Raw genomic sequence first — 25,365 nt, 5'->3', positions numbered from 1 at the left:
GGTAAAATTATAATGCTCTAAGCTTAGCAAGACCTCTGCTTCAGGGTCAGCCGGTATTTATCCAGTGGGAAAAACATCACGGCAGTCGCCCACGTAAACAGACAGGGCGACACAAGAAGCAGGAGGGCAATGGCAAAAACTGCAAGGACTTTTCGCTGGGCGGAAAATCATGTGATAGCACTGTCAGCAGTTTTTCATCCCGGGAATGGAAACTGGGAAGCAGACTTCCTCAGCAGGCACGACCTCCACCCGGGAGAGTGGAAACTTCATCGGGAAGTTTTTTCCACATGATTGTAAACCGTTGGGAAATACCAAAGGTGGACATGATGGCGTCCCGTCTGAACAAAAAACGGGACAGGTATTGCGCCAGGTCAAGAGACCCTCAGGCAATAGCTGTGGACGTTCTGGTAACACCGTGGGTGTACCAGTCGGTGTATGTGTTCCCTCCTCTGCTTCTCATACCTAAGGTGCTGAGAATTATAAGACGTAGAGGAGTAAGAACTATACTCATGGCTCCGGATTGGCCAAGAAGGACTTGGTACCCGGAACTTCAAGAGATGCTTACAGAGGTCTTATGGCCTCTGCCGCTAAGAAGGGACTTGCTTCAGCAAGTACCATGTCTGTTCCAAGACTTACCGCAGCTGCGTTTGTCGGCATGGCGGTGGAAAGCCGGATCCTAAGGGAAAAAGGCATTCCGGAAGAGGTCATTCCTACCCTGGTCAAAGCCAGAAAGGAGGTGACCGCACAACATTATCACCACATGTGGCGAAAATATGTTGCGTGGTGTGAGGCCCGGAAGGCCCCACAAAGAAATTTCAACTCGGTCGTTTCCTGCATTTCCTGCAAACAGGAGTGTCTATGGGCCTCAAATTGGGGTCCATTAAGGTTCAAATTTCGGCCCTGTCGATTTTCTTCCAGAAAGAATTGGCTTCAGTTCCTGAAGTCCAGAAGTTGTCAAGGGAGTATTGCATATACAACCCCCTTTTGTGCCTCCAGTGGCACTGTGGGATCTCAACGTAGTTCTGGGATTCCTCAAATCACATTGGTTTAAAACCAGTCAAATCTGTGGATTTGAAGCATCTCACAGGAAAAGTGACCATGCTCTTGGCCCTGGCCTGGACCAGGCGAGTGTCAAATTGGTGGTTTTTTCTCAAAAAAGCCCATATCTGTTTGTCCATTCGGACAGGGCAGAGCTGCGGACTCGTCCCCAGTTCTCTCCCTAAGGTGGTGTCAGTGTTTTACCTGAACCAGCTTATTGTGGTGCCTTGCACCTACTAGGGACTTGGAGGACTCCAAGTTGCTAGATGTTGTCAGGGCCCTGAAAATATGTTCCAGGACGGCTGGAGTCAGGAAAACTGACTTGCTGTTATCCTGTATGCACCCAACAAACTGGGTGCTCTTGCTTCTAAGCAGACTATTGCTAGTTGGATGTGTAATACAATTCAGCTTGCACATTCTGTGGCAGGCCTGCCACAGCCAAAATATGTAAATGCCCATTCCACAAGGAAGGTGGGCTCATCTTGGGCGGCTGCCCGAGGGGTCTCGGCTTTACAACTTTGCCGAGCAGCTACTTGGTCAGGGGCAAACACGTTTGCTAAATTCTACAAATTTGATACCCTGGCTAAGGAGGACCTGGAGTTCTCTCATTCGGTGCTGCAGAGTCATCCGCACTCTCCCGCCCGTTTGGGAGCTTTGGTATAATCCCCATGGTCCTTTCAGGAACCCCAGCATCCACTAGGACGATAGAGAAAATAAGAATTTACTTACCGATAATTCTATTTCTCGGAGTCCGTAGTGGATGCTGGGCGCCCATCCCAAGTGCGGATTATCTGCAATACTTGTACATAGTTACAAAAATCGGGTTATTATTGTTGTGAGCCATCTTTTCAGAGGCTCCGCTGTTATCATACTGTTAACTGGGTTTAGATCACAAGTTGTACGGTGTGATTGGTGTGGCTGGTATGAGTCTTACCCGGGATTCAAAATTCCTCCCTTATTGTGTACGCTCGTCCGGGCACAGTACCTAACTGGCTTGGAGGAGGGTCATAGGGGGAGGAGCCAGTGCACACCACCTGATCGGAAAGCTTTACTTTTGTGCCCTGTCTCCTGCGGAGCCGCTATTCCCCATGGTCCTTTCAGGAACCCCAGCATCCACTACGGACTCCGAGAAATAGAATTATCGGTAAGTAAATTCTTATTTTTTCCATATGCAGTACAATTCCCTTGTTGAACAGTTGAAGAACTCAAAGAAAATGGAACTGTTTTGTCTTCATACATCTTTGATGCAATCATGCTAAACTGTCTCTCTTGGAACGCCAGGTCGCTTGAGAATCTTCTAGCGTCTGGCGTCTTTTTTTTTTTTTTTTTTTTGACAAAAACACATTTTAATCACAATGCAGCACAACTAGGACGCACTATGAGACTGTGCTGATTAATTTGATATGACACTTGTATGTCTTGTCTCTGAAGCTGTATACAAAGTGCTCCAATGTAGCAGCCGCAGCTTTTTTCAGATACAAGTTTGTTCTGCTCCGAATACAGACTCAGTCACACACAATATACATGTGTCATATATCAAATTAATCGGCACATACTGCTTGGGTGTCCTAGTCACATTGCATTGCAAATAAGATGCAGAATTGCTCAGGACCTGGTGGCTTCCTCACGCCTGGCAATTTGAGGACACATCGGTAATTTAGATGGAGTTTACAGTTAGTCCAACCGTTCTCCAATGTAACCACCACATGCTCGAAAAGTCTGGTGGTCGAGTGCTGCTTTCCCTTCTCCACCCGACCTCAATACACCATGCACCGCGAGATACCTGGTGTGAGTGAGCCAGCAGTTACCAGACAGCTAACGTCGGGCATCTTGTTTTGCCGAAAATACACCTCATTCACATCAATATGCGAATAAGACACACAAGCAAACTCTGCTAACTAAAATTATATGCCTATATTCTGTGTGCAACTGCGGTTGTATCTGCATATGAAATACTATGTTATAGTGTTTTCCATAGCGATGTGAACAAGATGCATTCACAAAAAGATATCTGGCATAAACATTCGCGCTCATGACAAGGCATAACTAGGCACAACTATAAGGGCTGTTTAACGTGACTGCAGCAAGGATTTAGGAGGACACATCTGTAGCAGCTCATTCTTTAAAGATTTTACCCACCGTGGTAAATTCCATTATAAGGTTTGATAAATTATAGATCTTACAGTAGGTGTAGAAAGATTATTTGGTAAACATTATACTGATAGAAAGGGTGTAGTATGAGTTACCGGGATCCCGGGGGCCAGCATACCAGCGCCGGGATCGCGACTGCCGGCATACAGACAGCTGGGCGAGTGCCAATGAGCCCCTTGCGGGCACGGTGGCGCCCTATGCGAGCCACACTATTCTCCCTCCAGGGGGGTCGTGGACCCCCAAGAGGGAGAAAAGGTGTCGGTATACCGGCGGTCGGGATCCCGGCGCAGGTAAGCTGGTCGCCGGGATCCATGCCGGCGGCATACTGAAGACCACCCGATAGAAAAGCAAGGACTGTAGTCATCAAATACAGTAGATAAAGGACATTGTATAACATATAAGATGACATGTATAATATATAATCATCTTCACAGGCAAGTTATCTCTGGCTTCCCATAACTCACAGTTACTTCATTATTGTGGAGCACACTTTGATAGGCCTAATTGTATCTTTTTGTCCTTTGCTTTTCTTCCTACAAAGCAAATCATCCTGTATGTGGAACCAATCCGAAACAGCGGACCTGTATGGAAAACACACTAAAATTATTTAGTGACTTAACATTTTTAGAAAATATATGCGTTAAACTAGTTTTTACAAATGTTGCCTGCACTTCTGTTCACTGTGTCCAATTTATTTAGAATTTGTCTATTTTTAGGTATTTAAGAGAAGAGTGGTTTGCTAAACGTAAAACTCCACGAGAATTCAGCAGGTCCACAATGAGAGATCTATACCCTAAGGTTCCAAAGCAGACTAACAGCACAGACTGTGGATTGTACCTCCTACAATATGTTGAGAGCTTCTCTCAGGTGTGTGTGTGTGTGTGTGTGTGTGTGTGTGTGTGTGTGTGTGTGTGTGTGTGTGTGTGTGTGTGTGTGTGTGTGTGTGTGTGAATATGTTAAGTGAAATAATTATGTTAAACTACTTACATGGCGAGGTCACATGGGGTGAGACTGCAGCTTGTTGGGATTTCAGTGACACCACTGGGGGATCTATTGCCGCTGGGGAGGGGTGAATAATGCCACTGCAGCATCTATTGTCATTAGAGAATTTACAATAGTCATCTATGGACGGGGTGGCGTACTAGACACCTGTAAGCAGATTTTTTCACTACAATATTTAAATATGTTTTTGCCGAAAATGATGACATTTTGAATTCATGTTTGGAAGAAATTATTGTTAAATGGTCCAGGAGATTATAAATGACAAAACACCAAAACCTTGTTATATATAATAGTGATATGGCCAGCACAAGATTTGCACATCTATACATTTTTTCTATATATGTTTATGGGAAATGTCAGAAACTGAAAAACACTAGAAGCTCTATTTGACTTGAAATAAGAGCCATTAGGCAAGCACTCTCTACCTCTATCCAGTCTCCTTTTTTTTTTTTTCTGCTTTCTTTTTCATTCTACCCAATGTCTCATCCTCTCTCTCTTTCCTTTCTCAAAGATGATATCCATACAAATAGAAATCTAAAGGAACTTTCACCATTCCATGTAGCAGACAAGGAAAATGCAGTTTGCCAGTTATCTAAATTGAAGTCTAGTTGTTCCAGGGGAATGATCTCTACATAAGGAAAGGTTTCCTCAAGTAGACATTATGATAACAAACCAGAATGCCAAATTTCCCAGATACCATGGACAAATACAGCTGATGTCCATGGTTTCAGATAACCTGTGTATTCCCTCCATTTCCTCTCATCCCTCAAATGCTCAGAAGATAGAAGTAATAGCAAGATATATGTTGCGGCCACATCTGTGTTTCCCAGTAACCCAGGAGATGCTTCAGGATAGCCTATGCATGGCCTCTATCTCGTTGTCCCGACTTATTGCGCCACAGTTATTTTACCCAAACATAGGTCAACTGTTTTTAAAAGCTTGACTATTAAGTTGGAATTTGTCAGAAGTAATGGCATATCAGTGTTCATAATTAACATACTCTCGTAGGCAAAGAAGAACATGTTTTCAATTGATTGTTACAAAGTTTGTAAAAGATTTATTAGATGGTGTGAATCTAGAATAAATCCAACCAAAGCAGGTGAATCCACCTGCAGAATGGATTCAGTGAAAGTCTTGTCTTTTCCATGCTCAAGGTACAAATATTGGTGCCTAGTGCATTATTGGTAACCAAATTGCTTTCTGTAGGATTACTCATTTGTTTGTTCCAAGTTGTAAAGTGGATTAACCCCCTCTATAGTGGGTCTTTTGTGGCTCCCTGGGACGTCAGTCTCATGTTTAATGACGGGATGTAGTTATGTGACTGGTCACAATACTGACCCCTGCATTCCACCAGGATGAAATCCCGACAGTCGACATACTGACTAGCAGGGACTATTCCCACTTGTGGGTGTCCACGATAACCATAGAGTGGGAATAGAAAATACAACACAACGATAGCAGCGCTAACAGGAATGTATAATTATGTAGATGAGAAGGATTGAATGAAAAAAGTTATTATTTAATAAATCACATTAAAAAGACATTAAAAATATCTAAATTCGTTAAACACAAAAAAAGGGGTCACAGTGATAGAAGCTGCCTATACGGTGTGATCCGTTCCTATTTCTGATATACTGGATTATGGATGGGTGAGAGGAATAAAGGACTGACAGCACGGTCTAAATGGTGTAATATTACCACAATGATACTGCTGGAGGTATAGTCCCTTGTGAATGTCCCTTCTGTAATCACAGAGCTTGTTTCGGGTCCTGGGTCCTCACTAGATCGCGGTGTCCTCCTTATATTGAAAGGGTTCGTGGTATTCCAAATGCAGTTCGTCACCACAATAGTTCCTGCTATATTCAAAAGTCCAGTCTTGGTCCGGGCACACTAGGCAGCAGTCAATTCCATAAAGTGTTTAATGATTTTAGATATTTTTAATGTCGGTTAGCGCTGCTATCTTTGTGTTGTATTTGTTTTTTATTGGGTGTGACTAAACCCAACTTATAGCAGCAGCATTAGTGAAACAACACCATATGCGCCCGAACTCCAAGTAATTGGTATAAATCCAGAGTGGGAATAGAACCTGTGGCGAGCTTCACTGAGACCGCAGCGTGACAAGCGCAGTGAGCCCTCAAGGGTCTTCGTTGCACTTCTCACTTCTGCCCCACCGACATTCTGCTGCCGGGATCCCGCTGTCAGTATACTGACCGCCGGGATCCCCAGCGGTGGTAACCCGTACCCAACGCCTTAATGACACATGAGCCAATGCAGGAAGTTTCTTTGAGATGGATGACCCAGAAGATGTAGTGTTCCTGGTGGCAGTTAATTCTGGTAGAAGGGTTGGAGAGTCATAAGCACTGTTAGCACATGATACCTTTTTAAGTATTTATGAAGATAACGTTATTTTGAGAGCCAATCCAACTTTCTTGCCAAAACTTTTATCTACATTTTATATGAACCAGGAGTTTGTATTGCCATCCTTTTACCTACAGTTGGTGGATAAAAAGCACTTGATAAATCTGGTATGAACAATGATATATTTCTGCAGCAGGGTACATTGGTTTCCACAGGGAAACATCGGGGTGTAGAGTGTATCTGGTTCCAGGGGCACCAACAGGTAAAGCTTTAGCTGTCCCAGGATGCATAGGGGCCTCCTCTATAACCCCGCTTCCAAGCGCTGTGAGCTCAGTTTGAGTTGGTGCCTGCAGCAGCAGGTCACTGAACAGGGGGGCTGCACTGAGCAGCTCTGAAAGCTTTTCATCTATGAGAGAAATGTAACTTTTCTACTGGTCTTACAGCACTGTAAGTCAGTGTGACATTCAGTGCTGCAGCTCCATCACCTCCCAAGCAGCGCCGCACACTCGTGCTGGCTTGGTTCATGGGTACCTGCGGCAGACAAGTCACGACTTAGGCACGGTCGCAGACGGTTCTCCTTGATCGCGTGGCTGCTAATTAAATCATGATCCGTCCGCGGTCAGGAAAGACGGACCGCAGCGCTGGCGTTGACACTGTCACTGGGCAGGGACCCCACTAGACCACCAGGGCAGTCGGAGCACAGGTCAGATGCCTGTTTGATAAGGCTCCATAGTACCTGGGGTGGAAGACCAGCATAGGGGAGGTGGCTCTTGACCTGTAGCCCCTCCCCCAGCTCAGGGCGCCATCTCCTACAGATTTCCCGCCTTGCAGCTGCCTCACTCCCTCACAGAGACTCTGGGCGTCATCTTACAGCAGAGCAGCAGCAGGTCTCTGGGATTGCTGGGCAAAGTCTCCCATGTAAAGCTGCCTGTGTACAGCGCTGTGTCTTTACATTCACTTGAGTATCCTACATGTCTTAGAGACAGCGTTAGTTGAGAAAAGGTGTACATTGAAGAGTATATTGGGGGTCATTCAGCACAGCTACGATCATAAACTCAGACATGCGGGGAGACGCCCAGCACAGGCCTAGTCCGCCCCGCATGTCAGTGCCGCGCCCCCCCCCCCCCCCCCCCCCCCCCCCGCACAAATACAAATGCATCGTACAGAGGCGATGCCTTTGTATCTGAGGAGTAACTCCTGCGGCTGGCCGGGAGTTGTGTGTCGCTGCCACTGGCCGCAGCGGCTGCGTGAGACGTCACGCAGCTGCCGCGCTTTGCCCCCCCAACGGTCCGGCCACGCCTGCGTTGGCCGGACCGCGCCTACTAAACAGCGGCTTAACCCCGCCGTTCAGCCCCCTCCGTCCAGCGACCGCCTCTGTCTCAGAGGCGATTGCTGGGTACTGATGACTGCCATGCGCCGGCGCACGCGCAGTTCCGACCAGAACGCTGCGCTGCGACAAACTGCAGCGAGCGATCGGGTCGAATGACCCCCATTGTACGAATATTCTGCTATATCCTCCGGTCTTGGGACCACGCTGTGATATATATAGAAGTCCAGTGCAGCATTATTGTGATGTCATTTCTGCATTGCATGTGACTGTGTGTCTGTATCTGCTGTGTGGTTTCACTTTCAGTGTTTCGTAGCTGTAACTATCACTATATTCTATACCCTGGGCTAGGTACGTTTGGGTCAAGCAATATAGTTGTGCACACAGTTTATCTGTATCCCTATATAAGTATATTATTTCTGTGTTACAGTCACAATGTACCCTGTCTCTTTATTCCACAGGATATTGTATTTGTCAGGCTATATTTATATATATTATCATACTGTGTAAGTCCAATTGTTTACATTGTGCAATGTCTAACAAAAAGGGCAGCAAATTGGCGGAAGCCCCTGCAACTTGCAGAGTGTGCTCTGCGGGTTTAACAGGAGGAGGCATTACATGATGGTCTCTGCACTGCTTGTCATACACCTCCCAGTCAGTCCGCAGCTCCTCCACCATGGGAAGCATTCACTGCAATGCTGGATACTCTGGTGGAACACCTGGCGCCCCCTGGGGCGCAGCGTGTGGCACTACACCCGCAAATGTTACCTATGGTAAACCCGCCTTGGGCGGAAAATCTGTCTAACCAACTGCAACACCTTAATCAGTCTCTGTTTAGACAGGAAACTTCCTCAGGTCACACACGTGTTCCTGGTACCTTTAAGCAGGCTGCTTCCTCCTCACAGTCTACAAACCTCTCTGATGTCTCATCTTAAGAGGAGGAGGAGCATACTGTCCTGTCTGACACTGAATCCTGTGTTTCTGACGAGGAATCTCCCTGTCCTAGTGGTTACTCTTAAGCATATCCTTCAAATCACTGAATAGGAGGATTCGACTACTGTGGCAAAGAAACCTGACAAGTTTAAACAGCAGAAGGTGGTTAAAACTGTATTACCCCATTCTGATCATTTAGTGGACATCAGACAGGAAGCCTTGTCTAATCCTGGGAAGAAATTCTCTGTTCACAAATGGGCTTTAGCTCGTCTAGTGGTGTCATCCACTCTGCCTGCCACCACTGTCACCACTCTGAGGGAGCCAACAGATAAGCGTGTTGAGGGCTGCCTGAAATCTATATACTCCCTTACAGGGGCTGTTCATAGACCCCACTATAGTTGCCTCTTGGGCTGCAAAAGGTATTGAGGCGTGGGTTCAGGCGTTAGGGGAAAAGCTACCCGAGTATATCTCTGAAACTGCCAGACAATACTCATATTACACCGCTTCTTATTACAATCAAAAAACGTCCTCTGAGGCGGGAGTGTTGGCAGTCAAGGCAACGGTTACGTCTGTCCTGGCGCACTGCATACTGTGGTTGAGGTCATGGACTTGGACTCCAAGAAGACTTTGGAAGTCCTCCCCTTCACAGGGGACATTTTGTTTGGGGAAGACCTGAATAAAATTGTGCTACTAAGACAGCTTTTCTCCACACTACTAATCCTTCTCAGAAGGCAATAACCCCCACTTTTCGCTCCTTTCGACCGCAAGGGAAAGCAAAAGGTCAGTCATACCCTAGACAACCTCGTGTTTCCAGAACACCCAAACCCAAGGCAAAACAGCCCTGGGCAGCCCGTCAGCCTGCTGCAAAACATGACAAGCCTGTTGCATGACGGGGCGGGACTCGCAAATTCTTGGCCCGATGGTGTCGTCCTTCGATGTTATCGAGTGCGCTCAATTTCATTCCCGCCCTCTACAAAGATTGAGCCTTTCGAAGTGGGACGACCTACCTCATCGTATCATGACTCCGGAGGTTCGTCTGTCGCTGACCTGGTGGCTCCAGGACCAGCAATTGAGCAGGGGCGTCCCTTCTGGATCCCCGACTGGGTCCTACTAACAACGGACTTCGGGACTGGGGAGCGGTGTTTGAGCAACACTCGTTTCAGGATCATTTGACCAGGGAAGAATCTCTCCTTCCAATCAACGTGCGTTGAACACTGCTTAGAGCAGTGTTCAACGCATTGTCTCTGGCACGTAACAGGCCTTTTCAGGTACAGTCGGACAACACCACAACGATGGCATACATAAACTATCAAGGCGGCACTCGAAGCCGCATGGCAATGTGGGAAATGTCCAAAATCGTCAGTGTTCATTCCAGGCATCCTAAATGGGGAAGCGGACTTCCTCAGTCTCCAGAACGTTCACTCTGGGGAGTGGAGTCATCCCGAAGTAGGGAGGCCAATCCCGAGATCGGCAGGATCATGGGATTTAGGCGCAAAAATGGCCGGGATTCAATCGCGGGATTGGAAGCTCCAATTCCGGGGATTGAAGGATCAGCATTGAGTGTCCTTAGGACGCTCAGACGCTGCACAGCTTACTCCTCCTGGCTCGCCAGTGCAGCGTGATGTGCAGTGAGAGGTCACGCTGAGCCGCCACACGCCACTGGGAGCCACAGGGAGAGTGCAGCTGAAGTTTCCGACCCGGACCCAGTGTATGGTGAGTTACCAGTTGTATGTGTGCGGGACTGGTGGGTCGAGGGGGGCCGGCCACACAGGGAAACGCCAATCCCGGGAATCCCGGGATTGACCATTTTTCAATCCCGATACCCGGAATTGAAAAAATGGCCCGGGATTGGCCTCCCTATCCTGAAGTCTTCCAACTCTTGGTAATCAGATGGGTTGGCCAGATGTGGACCTCATGGCGTCTCGACACAATCACAAGATTCCAGTCTCTGATCACAAACCAGGGATCCTCAGGCAGCGTTTGTGGACGCATTGGCAGTTCCATGGAACTTTCAGCTGCCTTACATATTCCCTCCGGTGTCACTCCTGCCCAGGGTACTTCGGAAGTTCAAACAGGAAGGACGGCTGATTCTGGTCACTCTTGCGTGGCTTAGACGGCACTGGTTCTCGGAACTACAGGGTCTCTTGTCAGAATATCCCCTTCTACTTCTTCAGCGTCAAGACCTCCTATGGCAAGGCCTTTGCCTCTTATCTGGACCTAGCCAGACTGGCTTTGACAGCGTTGCTCTTGAAGCATCACTCCTAAGGTCAAAAGGGTTATCTGAGGCTGTTATTCAGACTATGCTGAAGGACTACAAGTCAGCATTCTTACTTCACCTGGTGTGTTGATAAGAATTATGACGCCCATAGATTCAGAACTTCCAGACTTCTGGCTTTTCTGCAAAGAGGCCTGGACTTAGGTCTTCGCATGGCCTCCCTCAAGGTTCATATTTTGTCAGTTTGGTTTCTGCGCAAAATTGCCCCTATCCCTGACGTACACACGTTCATTCATGGTGTTTTATGTATTCAGCCTCCCTATGCCACCCCCCCAGTGGCTCCATGGGATCTGTCTGCTGTACTGAAGCCCTTCAAGAGTCTCAGTTTGAACCTCTTGAATTGGTGGACCTTAAATGGCTCACGGCCAAGGTCCCGTTCTTGCTAGCCATTGCTTCTGCCAGACAGGTATCAGACTTAGACGCTTTGTCCTGTCGTCCACCCTTTCTGATTTTTCACTATGACAGAGTGGTTCTACGAACTCGACCTGGTTATTTACCTAAGGTGGTGTCGTCATTTCACCTTAACCAAGAGATTGTGGTCCCGGTCTGCGATTAAGGCCCATTCTACTCGGCCTGTTGGATCTTCTTGGACGGCCCGCCGTGGCGCGTCCCCAGAAAAATTGTGCAAGGCGGCTATGTGGTCCTCAGTGAACACGTTTCGTAGGTTCTATGCCTTTGATACCTTCACCTCCCAGGATTCTTCCAGACTCTCATATCCGCTAAGGCGTGTCCCCTCCGTAGAGGAACTGCTTTTGGACATCCCCAATGTTTCCTTGTGGAAACCAATGTACCCTGCTGCATAAAAGGAAAGTTATGGTAGACTTACCATTGTTAACTCTCTTTCTGTGAAGAACGCACCTAGCTTCTTTGGGTTTTTATGACATTTGCCACTGGTACCTTCTCCTGCGTGAGATTGTGTTCTTATGTAACTAACATCTGCCTTCTCTCTTGCCTGCTTCTTGCATTGAACTGGTTAACAAAACTGAGCTCACAGTGCCTGGAGGCGGGGTTATAGAGGGAGGCCCCTATGCATCCTGTAACAGCTAAAGCTTTACCTGTTGGTGCCTCTGGATCCAGATCCACTCTACACCCTGATGTTTCCCTGTGAAACCCAATGTACTTTGCAGAAAGAGAGTTAACAATGGTAAGTCTACCATAACTCTCCTTTTATCCAGGACAGTGAGGGTCTTAGAATTACAGAACAATTATTCATGATTTGAACAGGACCTTGGAAAGGTCACACTGTACCCTTTCCCAAGCAATGTAGTTCCTTCTCTCTTGCGGTGCTGCTTTCCCCCTTCAACTGCATTCGCCATCCTTCCTTACCTGTGCAGGATTCTTTTACCTATTTTTCTATCTGTTAATAACCTGCTGTTTTTTTATATACAGGGTGATTCAAAAGTCGCAGTACACCCTTTTGTTTCAAAAACTGTGCATGAAATGGGAAAACTGAATACTCCAGTAAGGTATGGGAGAGGTGGGCTTGGCATGGTTTTGGCAACCTTCGTGAAGAGCCAAAACCATTGTTGAGGTTGTCTTGTCAGTAGCACTTTTTTGGACGGCCACTCCGTGACTTGTCAGCCATAATCTCAGTTTCTCAGAATTTGGAAATTAGGCAGCTGACAGTGTTATGTGAAATTGGGGGTCTTTCTGGGTGCCGGTTGTTAAAATCTGCAGCTATGACGCAGAAACTTCGTTCTCCAGACATCGAAATGACCTCAATTCTCCCCTCTTTTGTCAAAGCCATCTTCAGTTACCTGCAACAAAAAAAGAGTTGTAACTTTTGAACCTTAACTGCTATTTCAAATATGTTTGCAGCAATAAACTTTTCAGTAAATTCTTATGTTGTCTGACATGTTACACAACCCCCTTACCATTTGAAAAAACTGACTTAGATTCAAGATGGACGATTTCAAGATGGCGCCCATGTTTGGTACATACCCTAGAAGATAGCCCACCTCACCCATACCTTACTGGAATATTCAATTTTCCCATTTCCTGCGCTGTTTTTGAAACAAAAGGGTGTACTGGGACTTTTGAATCACCCTGTACATACATATATATGTATACATGTACATATATACATGTATACATATATATATATACATACACTGTATTGTTTCCAAGCACCATGGAATGTGCTGATGCTATATAATTGATGGGTCTGTTTTTTATGATTATTTTATTGTACTGTAGCAATATTATTTATTTATTTTTAAATCAAGCCTTAATTTGGTTTTCTGAAAAGGTGTTTTCTGCTCTTTAGAATCCTATTGAGAACTTTGATCCTCCGATGCACCTGGAGAACTGGTTTCCTGCTTGTGTGGTAAAGAATAAAAGAGAAGAGATCAGAGACTTGATACTTCGGCTGCATGTAGAGCAGTCTAAGAGAAGCTAAGGAGACGGCCACAGCTTTCTTCCACTCCTTTCTCCCCCTCTGTTGGATTAGTTTTCTCTAAATGTATATACAGCAAAGATATCACAAAAGGAAACCAAACTTCTTTGTAATTATTTATATTCTAAGCTAAATGTTTATAGAAATAAAAGACAATATTAATACTGACGTTTTGTAAAGTTTTGTTAATAATTTTTCAATTTTCTGCTGATGAAGGTTTCAAAAGTTTTAGCCTGGCAGTGTATGGCCTGTGCTCTGGTTTGCCTTATTTAAATGGTTTTTAACTTAAAACATATATTTCTCTGTGGTTATTACAGTTTTTTTTGTCAATATTTGTTAACACATTTTTGATTGTCTTATTTTCTGTGCTGATATTTGTGTGACATGTCCCTCTGTTGAAATGACATACAATATTGACAATAAGTACCTTGTTTGCTTCTCTCTCTAGTATCTGATTGGAAAATGTTTATTTTTAGCAACAAGAACTGTTTTGCTCCCCATTACTATGACAAAAATCTGTTGAACTGTGATGTTCCCCTTTTTCTTGATTAACAGTGTGTTTAACTGTATTTCATGCACAAGTGTGTATAACACCAGAGTTTACCTGCAACAGATGGATGGGAGCCTCTCATCATGGTGTAAGCCGCATGGCCCCTGACTGTCTGACTGTGGCCTCCTGCTTACCTCTGCCCCCCTCCTTATATCAGCACGCTACTCCTGTCACATGTGACCTGTCCTCACTTATACAGTCACGCAAGGGGCAGTTCACTACGTACCACAAGATCTGCACATTTATCCCTTGCACTATTATGGGGATAACTTTACTATGCAGAACTATTCAGAGCTGCCGCTTCTTGATTTGAAAGACCATAATAATAAATATACATATATATATATATATATACATATACACACCCAGCTTTGTATTTAATATTATTGCTCCTCTTATCCTAAAACAGCTGTCAGTGCTACAGCTTTGGAAAGTGCCGCATAGTACATTTACCCCTATGTGCTGCTGTGAGCTTTTTCCCTGGTGTGATTGACTGCAAACGGGAAACATTTCAGACAAGGAAGAGAGGGGGAATATATGCAGTATAGTGCTGTAACACTAGTCACATACACCTTACACATTCTACAATGTTTATGTGCACTCATGGGAGATTTTATCTAGTTTTAGAAATGTTTCATGGCCAAACAAACCTTTGTTGTAAAATTTTAAATTACAATACTTTTTTAGGTGTTTTGCTATTTGGTAAGCAAAATGCTATTTAGTAGTTAAAGATACAAATATAAATTCTACAGTGTTGTGTTTAGGAAATTTCAACCTTCTGCTATCATACTGGGCACACAAGGCTGGCAGCCAAGATGGAGAGCCCAAAGTGTCACTTCTCATGTACTGTATCTGAATAAGTTCCACAATGCTAGAAATAATAGAGACGTCTCCAAATTTGTTTGTGAGTACAGTTTCTAATTCCAGTGTGTGTATAAATTGCTGGTAGTGTGAGGGACACAATCTTGTTAATACCTGTTAATATGGTGCAGCGTAATATCATGCTATATAATAAAGAGCAATAATGTGCATAACAATGGCTCCTGCTACTTCATGTCCAGGCTGTCATGTACCGGACCGGATTCTGAGTCACATGCAGCTCTGTATGTGGCTGCATCTAGCCAATTATAGCAAACTACACACGTGCTATAGCGTACATACGCAGTTTTGCTTACCTTCGGGAATTTGAGTCTGACGCATCTCGGACGTTTCTTTCATAAGTGCACTGGGTGCCAACTAGGTGGAGGGTCAAAAGAGAACAATCTTCTGGCAGTGTCATGGGCATTTAGCCAGACATGCATACTATTCTGAATTTTCATTTAGTAAAAATACACCTTTCTTTTTCATCCACTAGGGGTCACTGGAGTACTCTTGGGATATGGACGGTGCGATAGCAGGGATAGGCACATTTAAATATTTAAATGTGTAACCTTCCTTCCCTTCCATACTCCCAAGATGCCTCTGTGTTTCTCTGACGTCCTAGTGGATGCTGGGAACTCCGTAAGGACCATGGGGAATAGACGGGCTCCGCAGGAGACTGGGCACTCTAAAAGAAAGATTAGGTACTATCTGGTGTGCACTGGCTCCTCCCTCTATGCCCCTCCTCCAGACTTCAGTTAGAATCTGTGCCCGGCCAGAGCTGGGTGCTCCTAGTGGGCTCTCCTGAGCTTGCTAGAAAGAAAGTATTTGTTAGGTTTTTTATTTTCAGTGAGATCTGCTGGCAACAGACTCACTGCTACGTGGGACTGAGGGGAGAGAAGCAAACCTACCTGCTTGCAGCTAGCTTGTGCTTCTTAGGCTACTGGACACCATTAGCTCCAGAGGGTTCGAACACAGGGCCTGACCTCGATCGTCCGTTCCCGGAGCCGCGCCGCCGACCCCTTGCAGAGCCAGAAGACAGAAGAACAGATGAAATCGGCGGCAGAAGACTCCTGTCTTCATTAAGGTAGCGCACAGCACTGCAGCTGTGCGCCATTGCTCCCACAGCACACCACACACTCCGGTCACTGTAGGGTGCAGGGCGCTGGGGGGGGCGCCCTGGGCAGCAATTATAATACCTTTTGGCAAAAATTACACACATAATACAGTCAAGCACTGTATATGTGTGCAAACCCCCGCCATTAAGTCACACAAAACGCGGGACAGAAGCCCGCCGCTGAGGGGGCGGGGCCTTCTTCCTCAGCACACCAGCGCCATTTTCCCTTCACAGCTCCGCTGGAAGCACGCTCCAAAGGCTCTCCCCTGCAGTATCCAGGTACAAGATGGGTTAAAAAGAGAGGGGGGGCACATAAATTTAGGCGCAAATCGATACAAACAAGCAGCTATTGGGAAAATCACTTTTCTCTGACGTCCTAGTGGATGCTGGGAACTCCGTAAGGACCATGGGGAATAGCGGCTCCGCAGGAGACTGGGCACAACTAAAGAAAGCTTTAGGACTACCTGGTGTGCACTGGCTCCTCCCTCTATGACCCTCCTCCAGACCTCAGTTAGAATTTTGTGCCCGGCTGAGCTGGATGCACACTAGGGGCTCTCCTGAGCTCTTAGAAAAAGAAAGTTTATTTTAGGTTTTTTATTTTCAGTGAGATCTGCTGGCAACAGACTCACTGCTACGAGGGACTAAGGGGAGAGAAGCGAACCTACCTGCTTGCAGCTAGCTTGGGCTTCTAGGCTACTGGACACCATTAGCTCCAGAGGGATCGAACACAGGCCCAGCCTCGGTCGTCCGGTCCCGTAGCCGCGCCGCCGTCCCCCTTACAGAGCCAGAAGCAAGAAGAGGGTCCTGGAAATCGGCGGCAGAAGACTTCGGTCTTCATCAAGGTAGCGCACAGCACTGCAGCTGTGCGCCATTGCTTCCCATGCACACCTCACACTCCGGTCACTGATGGGTGCAGGGCGCTGGGGGGGGGGGGGGGGGGCGCCCTGGGCTGCAATATTGAGTACCTTGGCTGGCAAATAACACATAATATAGTCATAGAGACTATATATGTGTAAAATACCCCTGCCAGATATACATAGAAAAAAGCGGGAGAAGTCCGCCAAAAAAGGGGCGGGGCTATCTCCCTCAGCACACTGGCGCCATTTTCCCTCACAGCTCCGCTGGAGGGATCGCTCCCAGGCTCTCCCCTGCAGTTTCCAGACTACATAGGGTAAAAAAGAGAGGGGGGGCACTAAATTTAGGCGCAATATTGTGTATACAAGCAGCTATTGGGAAAATCACTCAGTTATAGTGTTAATCCCTGTGTTATATAGCGCTGTTGGTGTGTGCTGGCATACTCTCTCTCTGTCTCCCCAAAGGGCTTTGTGGGGTCCTGTCCTCAGTCAGTGCATTCCCTGTGTGTGTGCGGTGTGTTGGTACGGCTGTGTCGACATGTTTGATGAGGAGGCTTATGTGGAGGCGGAGCAGGTGCCGATAAATGTGATGTCACCCCCTGCGGGGTCGACACCTGAGTGGATGGTTATGTGGAAGGAATTACGCGACAGTGTCGACTCCTTACATAAAAGGTTTGACGACATAGCAGATGTGGGACAGCCGGCTTCTCAGCCTGTGCCTGCCCAGACGTCTCTAAAGCCATCGGGGGCTCTAAAACGCCCGCTACCTCAGATGGCAGACACAGATGTCGACACGGATACTGACTCCAGTGTCGACGATGATGAGACTAGTGTACATTCAAATAGAGCCACCCGTTACATAATTACGGCAATGAAAAATGTGTTGCATATTTCTGATATTACCCCAGGTACCACAAAAAAGGGTATTATGTTTGGGGAGAAAAAACTACCAGTGGTTTTTCCCCCATCTGATGAATTAAATGAAGTGTGTGAAGAAGCGTGGGCTTCCCCCGATAAGAAACTGGTAATTTCTAAAAGGTTACTAATGGCGTACCCTTTCCCGCCAGAGGACAGGTCACGTTGGGAGACATCCCCTAGGGTGGATAAAGCGCTCACACGTCTGTCAAAAAAGGTGGCACTACCGTCTCTGGACACGGCCGCCCTAAAGGAGCCTGCTGATAGAAAGCAGGAGGCTATCCTGAAGTCTGTATATACACACTCAGGTATTATACTGAGACCGGCTATTGCTTCAGCATGGATGTGCAGTGCTGCAGCTGCGTGGTCAGATTCCCTGTCGGAAAACATTGATACCCTAGACAGGGACACTATATTGCTAACCGTAGAGCATATTAAAGACGCTGTCTTGTACATGAGAGATGCACAGAGGGATATTTGCCGGCTGGCATCTAAAATAAACGCAATGTCCATTTCTGCCAGGAGAGGATTGTGGACTCGGCAGTGGACAGGAGATGCAGATTCTAAAAGGCACATGGAAGTATTGCCTTACAAGGGTGAGGAGTTGTTTGGGGATGGTCTCTCGGACCTCGTTTCCACAGCGACAGCTGGGAAGTCAGCATTTTTACCCCATGTTCCCTCACAGCCAAAGAAAGCACCGTATTATCAGGTACAGTCCTTTCGGCCCCAGAAAGGCAAGCGGGTTAGAGGCGCGTCCTTTCTGCCCAGAGGCAGAGGTAGAGGGAAAAAGCTGCAACATACAGCCAGTTCCCAGGAACAAAAGTCCTCCCCCGCTTCCTCTAAGTCCACCGCATGACGCTGGGGCTCCACAGGCGGAGCCAGGTACGGTGGGGGCCCGTCTCAAGAACTTCAGCGACCAGTGGGCTCGCTCATGGGTGGATCCCTGGATTCTACAAGTAGTATCTCAGGGGTACAAGCTGGAATTCGAGACGTCTCCCCCTCGCCGTTTCCTCAAATCTGCCTTGCCGACAGCTCCCCCGGACAGGGTGGCAGTGCTGGAGGCGATTCACAAGCTGTATTCTCAGCAGGTGATTATCAAGGTACCCCTCCTTCAACAAGGACGGGGTTACTATTCCACAATGTTTGTGGTACCGAAACCGGACGGTTCGGTGAGACCCATTTTAAATTTAAAATCCTTGAACACTTATATAAGAAGGTTCAAGTTCAAGATGGAATCGCTCAGGGCGGTGATTGCAAGCCTGGACGAGGGGGATTCCATGGTATCACTGGACATCAAGGATGCTTACCTGCATGTCCCCATTTACCCTCCTCACCAGGAGTACCTCAGATTTGTGGTACAGGACTGTCATTACCAATTCCAGACGTTGCCGTTTGGTCTGTCCACGGCACCGAGGGTATTTACCAAGGTAATGGCCGAAATGATGATACTCCTTCGGAGAAAGGGAGTTTTAATTATCCCGTACTTGGACGATCTCCTTATAAAGGCGAGGTCCAGGGAACAGTTGTTGATCAGTGTAGCACTAGCTCGGGAAGTGCTACAACAGCACGGCTGGATCCTGAATATTCCAAAGTCGCAGCTGGTTCCTACAATGCGTCTACTGTTCCTGGGGATGGTTCTGGACACAGAACAGAAAAAAGTATTTCTCCCGGAGGAGAAGGCCAAGGAGTTGTCATCTCTAGTCAGAGACCTCCTAAAACCAAAACAGGTGTCGGTGCACCACTGCACGCGAGTCCTGGGAAAGATGGTGGCTTCTTACGAAGCAATTCCATTCGGAAGGTTCCATGCAAGGATCTTTCAGTGGGATCTGTTGGACAAGTGGTCCGGATCGCATCTTCAGATGCATCGGCTGATAACCCTGTCTCCAAGGACCAGGGTGTCGCTGTTGTGGTGGCTGCAGAGTGCTCATCTTCTAGAGGGCCGCAGATTCGGCATACAGGACTGGGTCCTGGTGACCACGGATGCCAGCCTTCGAGGTTGGGGGGCAGTCACACAGGGAAGAAACTTCCAGGGACTATGGACATGTCAGGAGACTTCCCTACACATAAATATTCTGGAACTAAGGGCCATTTACAATGCCCTAAGTCAGGCAAGACCCCTGCTTCAACACCAGTCGGTGCTGATCCAGTCAGACAACATCACGGCGGTCGTCCATGTAAACCGACAGGGCGGCACAAGAAGCAGGATGGCAATGGCAGAAGCCACAAGGATTCTCCGATGGGCGGAAAATCATGTGTTAGCACTGTCAGCAGTGTTCATTCCCGGAGTGGACAACTGGGAAGCAGACTTTCTCAGCAGACACGACCTCCACCCGGGAGAGTGGGACTTCATCCAGAAGTCTTCCAAATGATTGTACACCGGTGGGAAAGGCCACAGGTGGACATGATGGCGTCCCGCCTCAACAAAAAGCTAAAAAGATATTGCGCCAGGTCAAGGGACCCTCAGGCGATAGCTGTGGACGCTCTGGTAACACCGTGGGTGTACCGGTCGGTGTATGTGTTCCCTCCTCTGCCTCTCATACCCAAGGTACTGAGACTAATAAGAAGGAGAGGAGTAAGAACTATACTCATTGTTCCGGATTGGCCAAGAAGAGCTTGGTACCCAGAACTTCAAGAAATAATCTCAGAGGACCCATGGCCTCTGCCGCTCAGACAGGACCTGCTGCAGCAGGGGCCCTGTCTGTTCCAAGACTTACCGCGGCTGCGTTTGACGGCATGGCGGTTGAACGCCGGATCCTGAAGGAAAAGGGCATTCCAGAGGAAGTTATCCCTACGCTTATTAAAGCTAGGAAAGAAGTGACCGCAAACCATTATCACCGCATATGGCGGAAATATGTTGCGTGGTGTGAGGCCAGGAAGGCCCCAACGGAGGAATTTCAGCTAGGTCGATTTCTGCACTTCCTACAATCAGGGGTGACTATGGGCCTAAAATTGGGTTCCATTAAGGTCCAGATTTCGGCTCTATCGATTTTCTTCCAAAAAGAACTGGCTTCACTACCTGAAGTTCAGACATTTGTTAAGGGAGTGCTGCATATTCAGCCCCCTTTCTCTGACGTCCTAGTGGATGCTGGGACTCCGTAAGGACCATGGGGAATAGCGGCTCCGCAGGAGACAGGGCACAAAATAAAAGCTTAAGGATCAGGTGGTGTGCACTGGCTCCTCCCCCTATGACCCTCCTCCAAGCCTCAGTTAGATTTTTGTGCCCGGCCGAGAAGGGTGCAATCTAGGTGGCTCTCCTGAGCTGCTTAGAATAAAAGTTTAGTTAGGTTTTTTTATTTTCAGTGAGTCCTGCTGGCAACAGGCTCACTGCATCGTGGGACTAAGGGGAGAAGAAACGGACTCACCTGAGTGCAGAGTGGATCGGGTTTCTTAGGCTACTGGACACTAGCTCCAGAGGGACGATCACAGGTTCAGTCCCCCTTACAGAGCCAGAAGAGACGAAGAGGTCCAGTGAAATCGGCGGCAGAAGACATCCTGTCTTCAGACTAAGGTAGCGCACAGCACCGCAGCTGTGCGCCATTGCTCTCAGCACACTTCACACTCCGGTCACTGAGGGTGCAGGGCGCTGGGGGGGGAGCGCCCTGAGACGCAATATAACAGAATACCTTAGGTGGCAAAACAGAATACATCACATATAGCTCCTGGGCTATATGGATGTATTTTAATCCCCTGCCATTTTACACAAAAAAGCGGGAGATAAGGACGTCGTGAAGGGGCGGAGCCTATCTCCTCAGCACACAAGCGCCATTTTCCCTCACAGCTCCGCTGGAAGGACGGCTCCCTGACTCTCCCCTGCAGTCCTGCTTCAGAATCAGGGTAAAAAAGAGAAGGGGGGGCACGTTTGGCAGCAAATAAATATATTAACAGCAGCAATAAGGGAGTAACACTTATATAAGGTTATCCCTGTATATATATATATAGCGCTGGGTGTGTGCTGGCAGACTCTCCCTCTGTCTCTCCAAAGGGCTAAGTGGGGTCCTGTCCTCTATCAGAGCATTCCCGGTGTGTGTGCTGTGTGTCGGTACGCGTGTGTCGACATGTATGAGGAGGAAAATGATGTGGAGGCGGAGCAGTTGCCTGTGTTGGTGATGTCACCCCCTAGGGAGTCGACACCTGACTGGATGATTGTATTTAAACAATTAAGTGATAATGTCAGCAATTTGCAAAAAACTGTTGACGACATGAGACAGCCGGCAAATCAATTAGTGCCTGTCCAGGCGTCTCAAACACCGTCAGGGGCGCTAAAACGCCCGTTACCTCAGTGGGTCGACACAGACCCTGACACAGATACTGAGTCTAGTGTCGACGGTGACGAGACAAACGTAATGTCCAGTAGGGCCACACGTTACATGATCACGGCAATGAAAGAGGCATTGAACCTTTCTGACACTACAAGTACCACAAAGAAGGGTATTATGTGGGGTGAGAAAAAACTACCAATATTTTTTCCTGAGTCAGAGGAAATAAATGAGGTGTGTGAAAAAGCGTGGGTTTCCCCCGATAAAAAACAGCTAATTTCTAAAAAATTATTAGCATTATATCCTTTCCCGCCAGAGGTTAGGGCGCGTTGGGAAACACCCCCTAGGGTAGATAAGGCGCTCACACGTTTATCAAAACAAGTAGCGTTACCGTCTCCTGATACGGCTACCCTCAAAGAACCAGCTGATAGAAGGCTGGAAAATATCCTAAAAAGTATATACACACATACTGGTGTTATACTGCGACCAGCAATCGCCTCAGCCTGGATGTGCAGTGCTGGAGTCGCATGGTCGGATTCCCTGACCGAGAATATTGATACCCTGGATAGGGACAATATTTTGTTAACTATAGAACATTTAAAGGATGCATTACTATATATGCGTGATGCACAGAGGGATATTTGCACCCTGGCATCAAGAGTAAGTGCTATGTCCATCTCTGCCAGAAGAGCGTTATGGACGCGACAGTGGTCAGGGGATGCGGATTCCAAACGGCACATGGAAGTATTGCCGTATAAAGGGGAGGAGTTATTTGGGGCTGGTCTATCGGACCTGGTGGCCACGGCAACGGCTGGAAAATCCACCTTTTTACCCCAGGTCACTCCACATCAGCAGAAAAAGACACCGTCTTTTCAAACTCAGTCCTTTCGTTCCCATAAGTACAAGCGAGCAAAAGGCCATTCTTTTCTGCCCCGGGGCAGAGGAAGAGGAAAAAGACTGCACCATGCAGCCGCTTCACAGGAGCAGAAGCCCTCCCCTGCTTCTGCCAGGTCTTCATCATGACGCTGGGGCTTTACAAGCAGACTCAGATATGGTGGGGGCCCGTCTCAAGAATTTCAACGCGCAGTGGGCTCACTCGCAAGTGGATCCCTGGATTCTACAGGTAGTATCGCAGGGGTACAAACTGGAATTCGAGGCGTTTCCCCCTCGTCGTTTCCTGAAGTCTGCTTTACCAAAGTCTCCCTCCGACAGGGAGGCAGTTTTGGAAGCCATTCACAAGCTGTATTCCCAGCAGGTGATAATCAAGGTACCCCTCCTGCAACAAGGAAAGGGGTATTATTCCACGCTGTTTGTGGTACCGAAGCCGGACGGCTCGGTGAGACCAATTTTAAATCTGAAATCCTTGAACACTTACATAAAAAGGTTCAAATTCAAGATGGAGTCACTCAGAGCAGTGATAGCAAACCTGGAAGAAGGGGACTATATGGTGTCTCTGGACATCAAAGATGCTTATCTCCACGTCCCGATATACCCTTCTCACCAAGGGTACCTCAGGTTTGTAGTACAAAACTGTCATTATCAGTTTCAGACGCTGCCGTTTGGATTGTCCACGGCACCTCGGGTCTTTACCAAGGTAATGGCCGAAATGATGATTCTTCTACGAAGAAAAGGCATTTTAATTATCCCTTACTTGGACGATCTCCTGATAAGGGCAAGATCCAGGGAACAGTTAGAAGTCGGAGTAGCACTATCTCAGGTAGTGTTACGTCAGCACGGGTGGATTCTAAATATTCCAAAATCGCAGCTGATTCCAACGACACGTCTACTGTTCCTAGGAATGATTCTGGACACAGTCCAGAAGAAGGTGTTTCTCCCGGAGGAGAAGGCCAGGGAGTTATCCGAGCTAGTCAGGAACCTCCTAAAACCAGGACAGGTCTCAGTGCATCAGTGCACGAGGGTCCTGGGGAAAATGGTGGCTTCTTACGAAGCGATTCCATTCGGAAGATTCCATGCAAGAACATTTCAGTGGGATCTACTGGACAAATGGTCCGGATCGCATCTGCAGATGCATCAGCGGATAACCCTGTCGCCAAGGACAAGGGTGTCTCTCCTGTGGTGGCTGCAGAGTGCTCATCTACTAGAGGGCCGCAGATTTGGCATTCAGGATTGGATCCTGGTAACCACGGATGCCAGCCTGAGAGGCTGGGGAGCAGTCACACAGGGAAGAAATTTCCAGGGCCTGTGGTCAAGCTTGGAAACGTCTCTTCATATAAACATTCTGGAACTAAGGGCCATTTACAATGCCCTAAGTCAAGCAAAACCTCTGCTTCAGGGTCAGGCGGTGTTGATCCAATCGGACAACATCACGTCAGTCGCCCACGTAAACAGACAGGGCGGCACGAGAAGCAGGAGGGCAATGGCAGAAGCTGCAAGGATTCTTCGCTGGGCGGAAAATCATGTGATAGCACTGTCAGCAGTATTCATTCCGGGAGTGGACAACTGGGAAGCAGACTTCCTCAGCAGACACGACCTTCACCCGGGAGAGTGGGGACTTCACCCAGAAGTCTTCCACCTGATTGTAAACCGTTGGGAAAAACCAAAGGTGGACATGATGGCGTCACGTCTAAACAAAACACTGGACAGATATTGCGCCAGGTCAAGGGACCCTCAGGCAATAGCAGTGGACGCTCTGGTAACGCCGTGGGTGTACCAGTCAGTGTATGTGTTCCCTCCTCTGCCTCTCATACCAAAAGTACTGAGAATCATAAGAAGGAGAGGAGTAAGAACTATACTCGTGGTTCCGGATTGGCCAAGACGGACTTGGTACCCGGAACTTCAAGAGATGCTCACGGACGAACCGTGGCCTCTACCTCTAAGAAAGGACCTGCTACTGCAGGGGCCTTGTCTGTTCCAGGACTTACCGCGGCTGCGTTTGACGGCATGGCGGTTGAACGCCGGATCCTGAGGGAAAAAGGCATTCCAGAAGAAGTCATCCCTACTCTGGTCAAAGCCAGGAAGGACGTAACCGCAAAACATTATCACCGCATTTGGCGTAAATATGTTGCGTGGTGTGAGGCCAAGAAGGCCCCTACAGAGGAATTTCAACTGGGTCGTTTCCTTCATTTCCTGCAAACAGGACTGTCTATGGGCCTAAAATTAGGGTCCATTAAGGTTCAAATTTCGGCCCTGTCGATTTTCTTCCAGAAAGAACTGGCTTCAGTACCTGAAGTTCAGACATTTGTAAAAGGGGTGCTGCACATACAGCCTCCTTTTGTGCCTCCAGTGGCACCTTGGGATCTCAATGTGGTGTTGAGTTTTCTAAAGTCACATTGGTTTGAACCACTTTCCACTGTGGACTTAAAATATCTCACATGG

The 25,365-nt window shown here is 47.6% G+C and overlaps 1 protein-coding gene across 6 annotated transcripts in view; it reads left to right on the top strand.

Moving 5' to 3' along the window:
* Positions 1-13,647, top strand: part of SENP7 (SUMO specific peptidase 7) — a 183,985-nt gene extending 170,338 nt beyond the window's left edge. For 5 of the 6 annotated variants that reach the window (XM_063953579.1, XM_063953582.1, XM_063953581.1 and 2 more), the window contains 2 exons: positions 3,906-4,056; positions 13,351-13,647. In XM_063953579.1, coding sequence (XP_063809649.1) covers positions 3,906-4,056; positions 13,351-13,482 — 283 coding nt within the window. In that variant the 3' untranslated portion in view covers positions 13,483-13,647. The remainder of the gene's footprint in view (positions 1-3,905; positions 4,057-13,350) is intronic. The other variant, XM_063953583.1, reaches the window with a different exon arrangement.
* Positions 13,648-25,365: the final 11,718 nt, after the last annotated feature.

The sequence above is a fragment of the Pseudophryne corroboree genome, chromosome 2 (assembly GCF_028390025.1).
Source record: "Pseudophryne corroboree isolate aPseCor3 chromosome 2, aPseCor3.hap2, whole genome shotgun sequence".
NCBI classification, from domain to species: Eukaryota; Metazoa; Chordata; class Amphibia; order Anura; family Myobatrachidae; genus Pseudophryne; species Pseudophryne corroboree.
The sequence above is the reverse complement of the archived record's forward strand: the minus strand, read 5'-3'. Positions and strand labels throughout refer to the sequence as shown.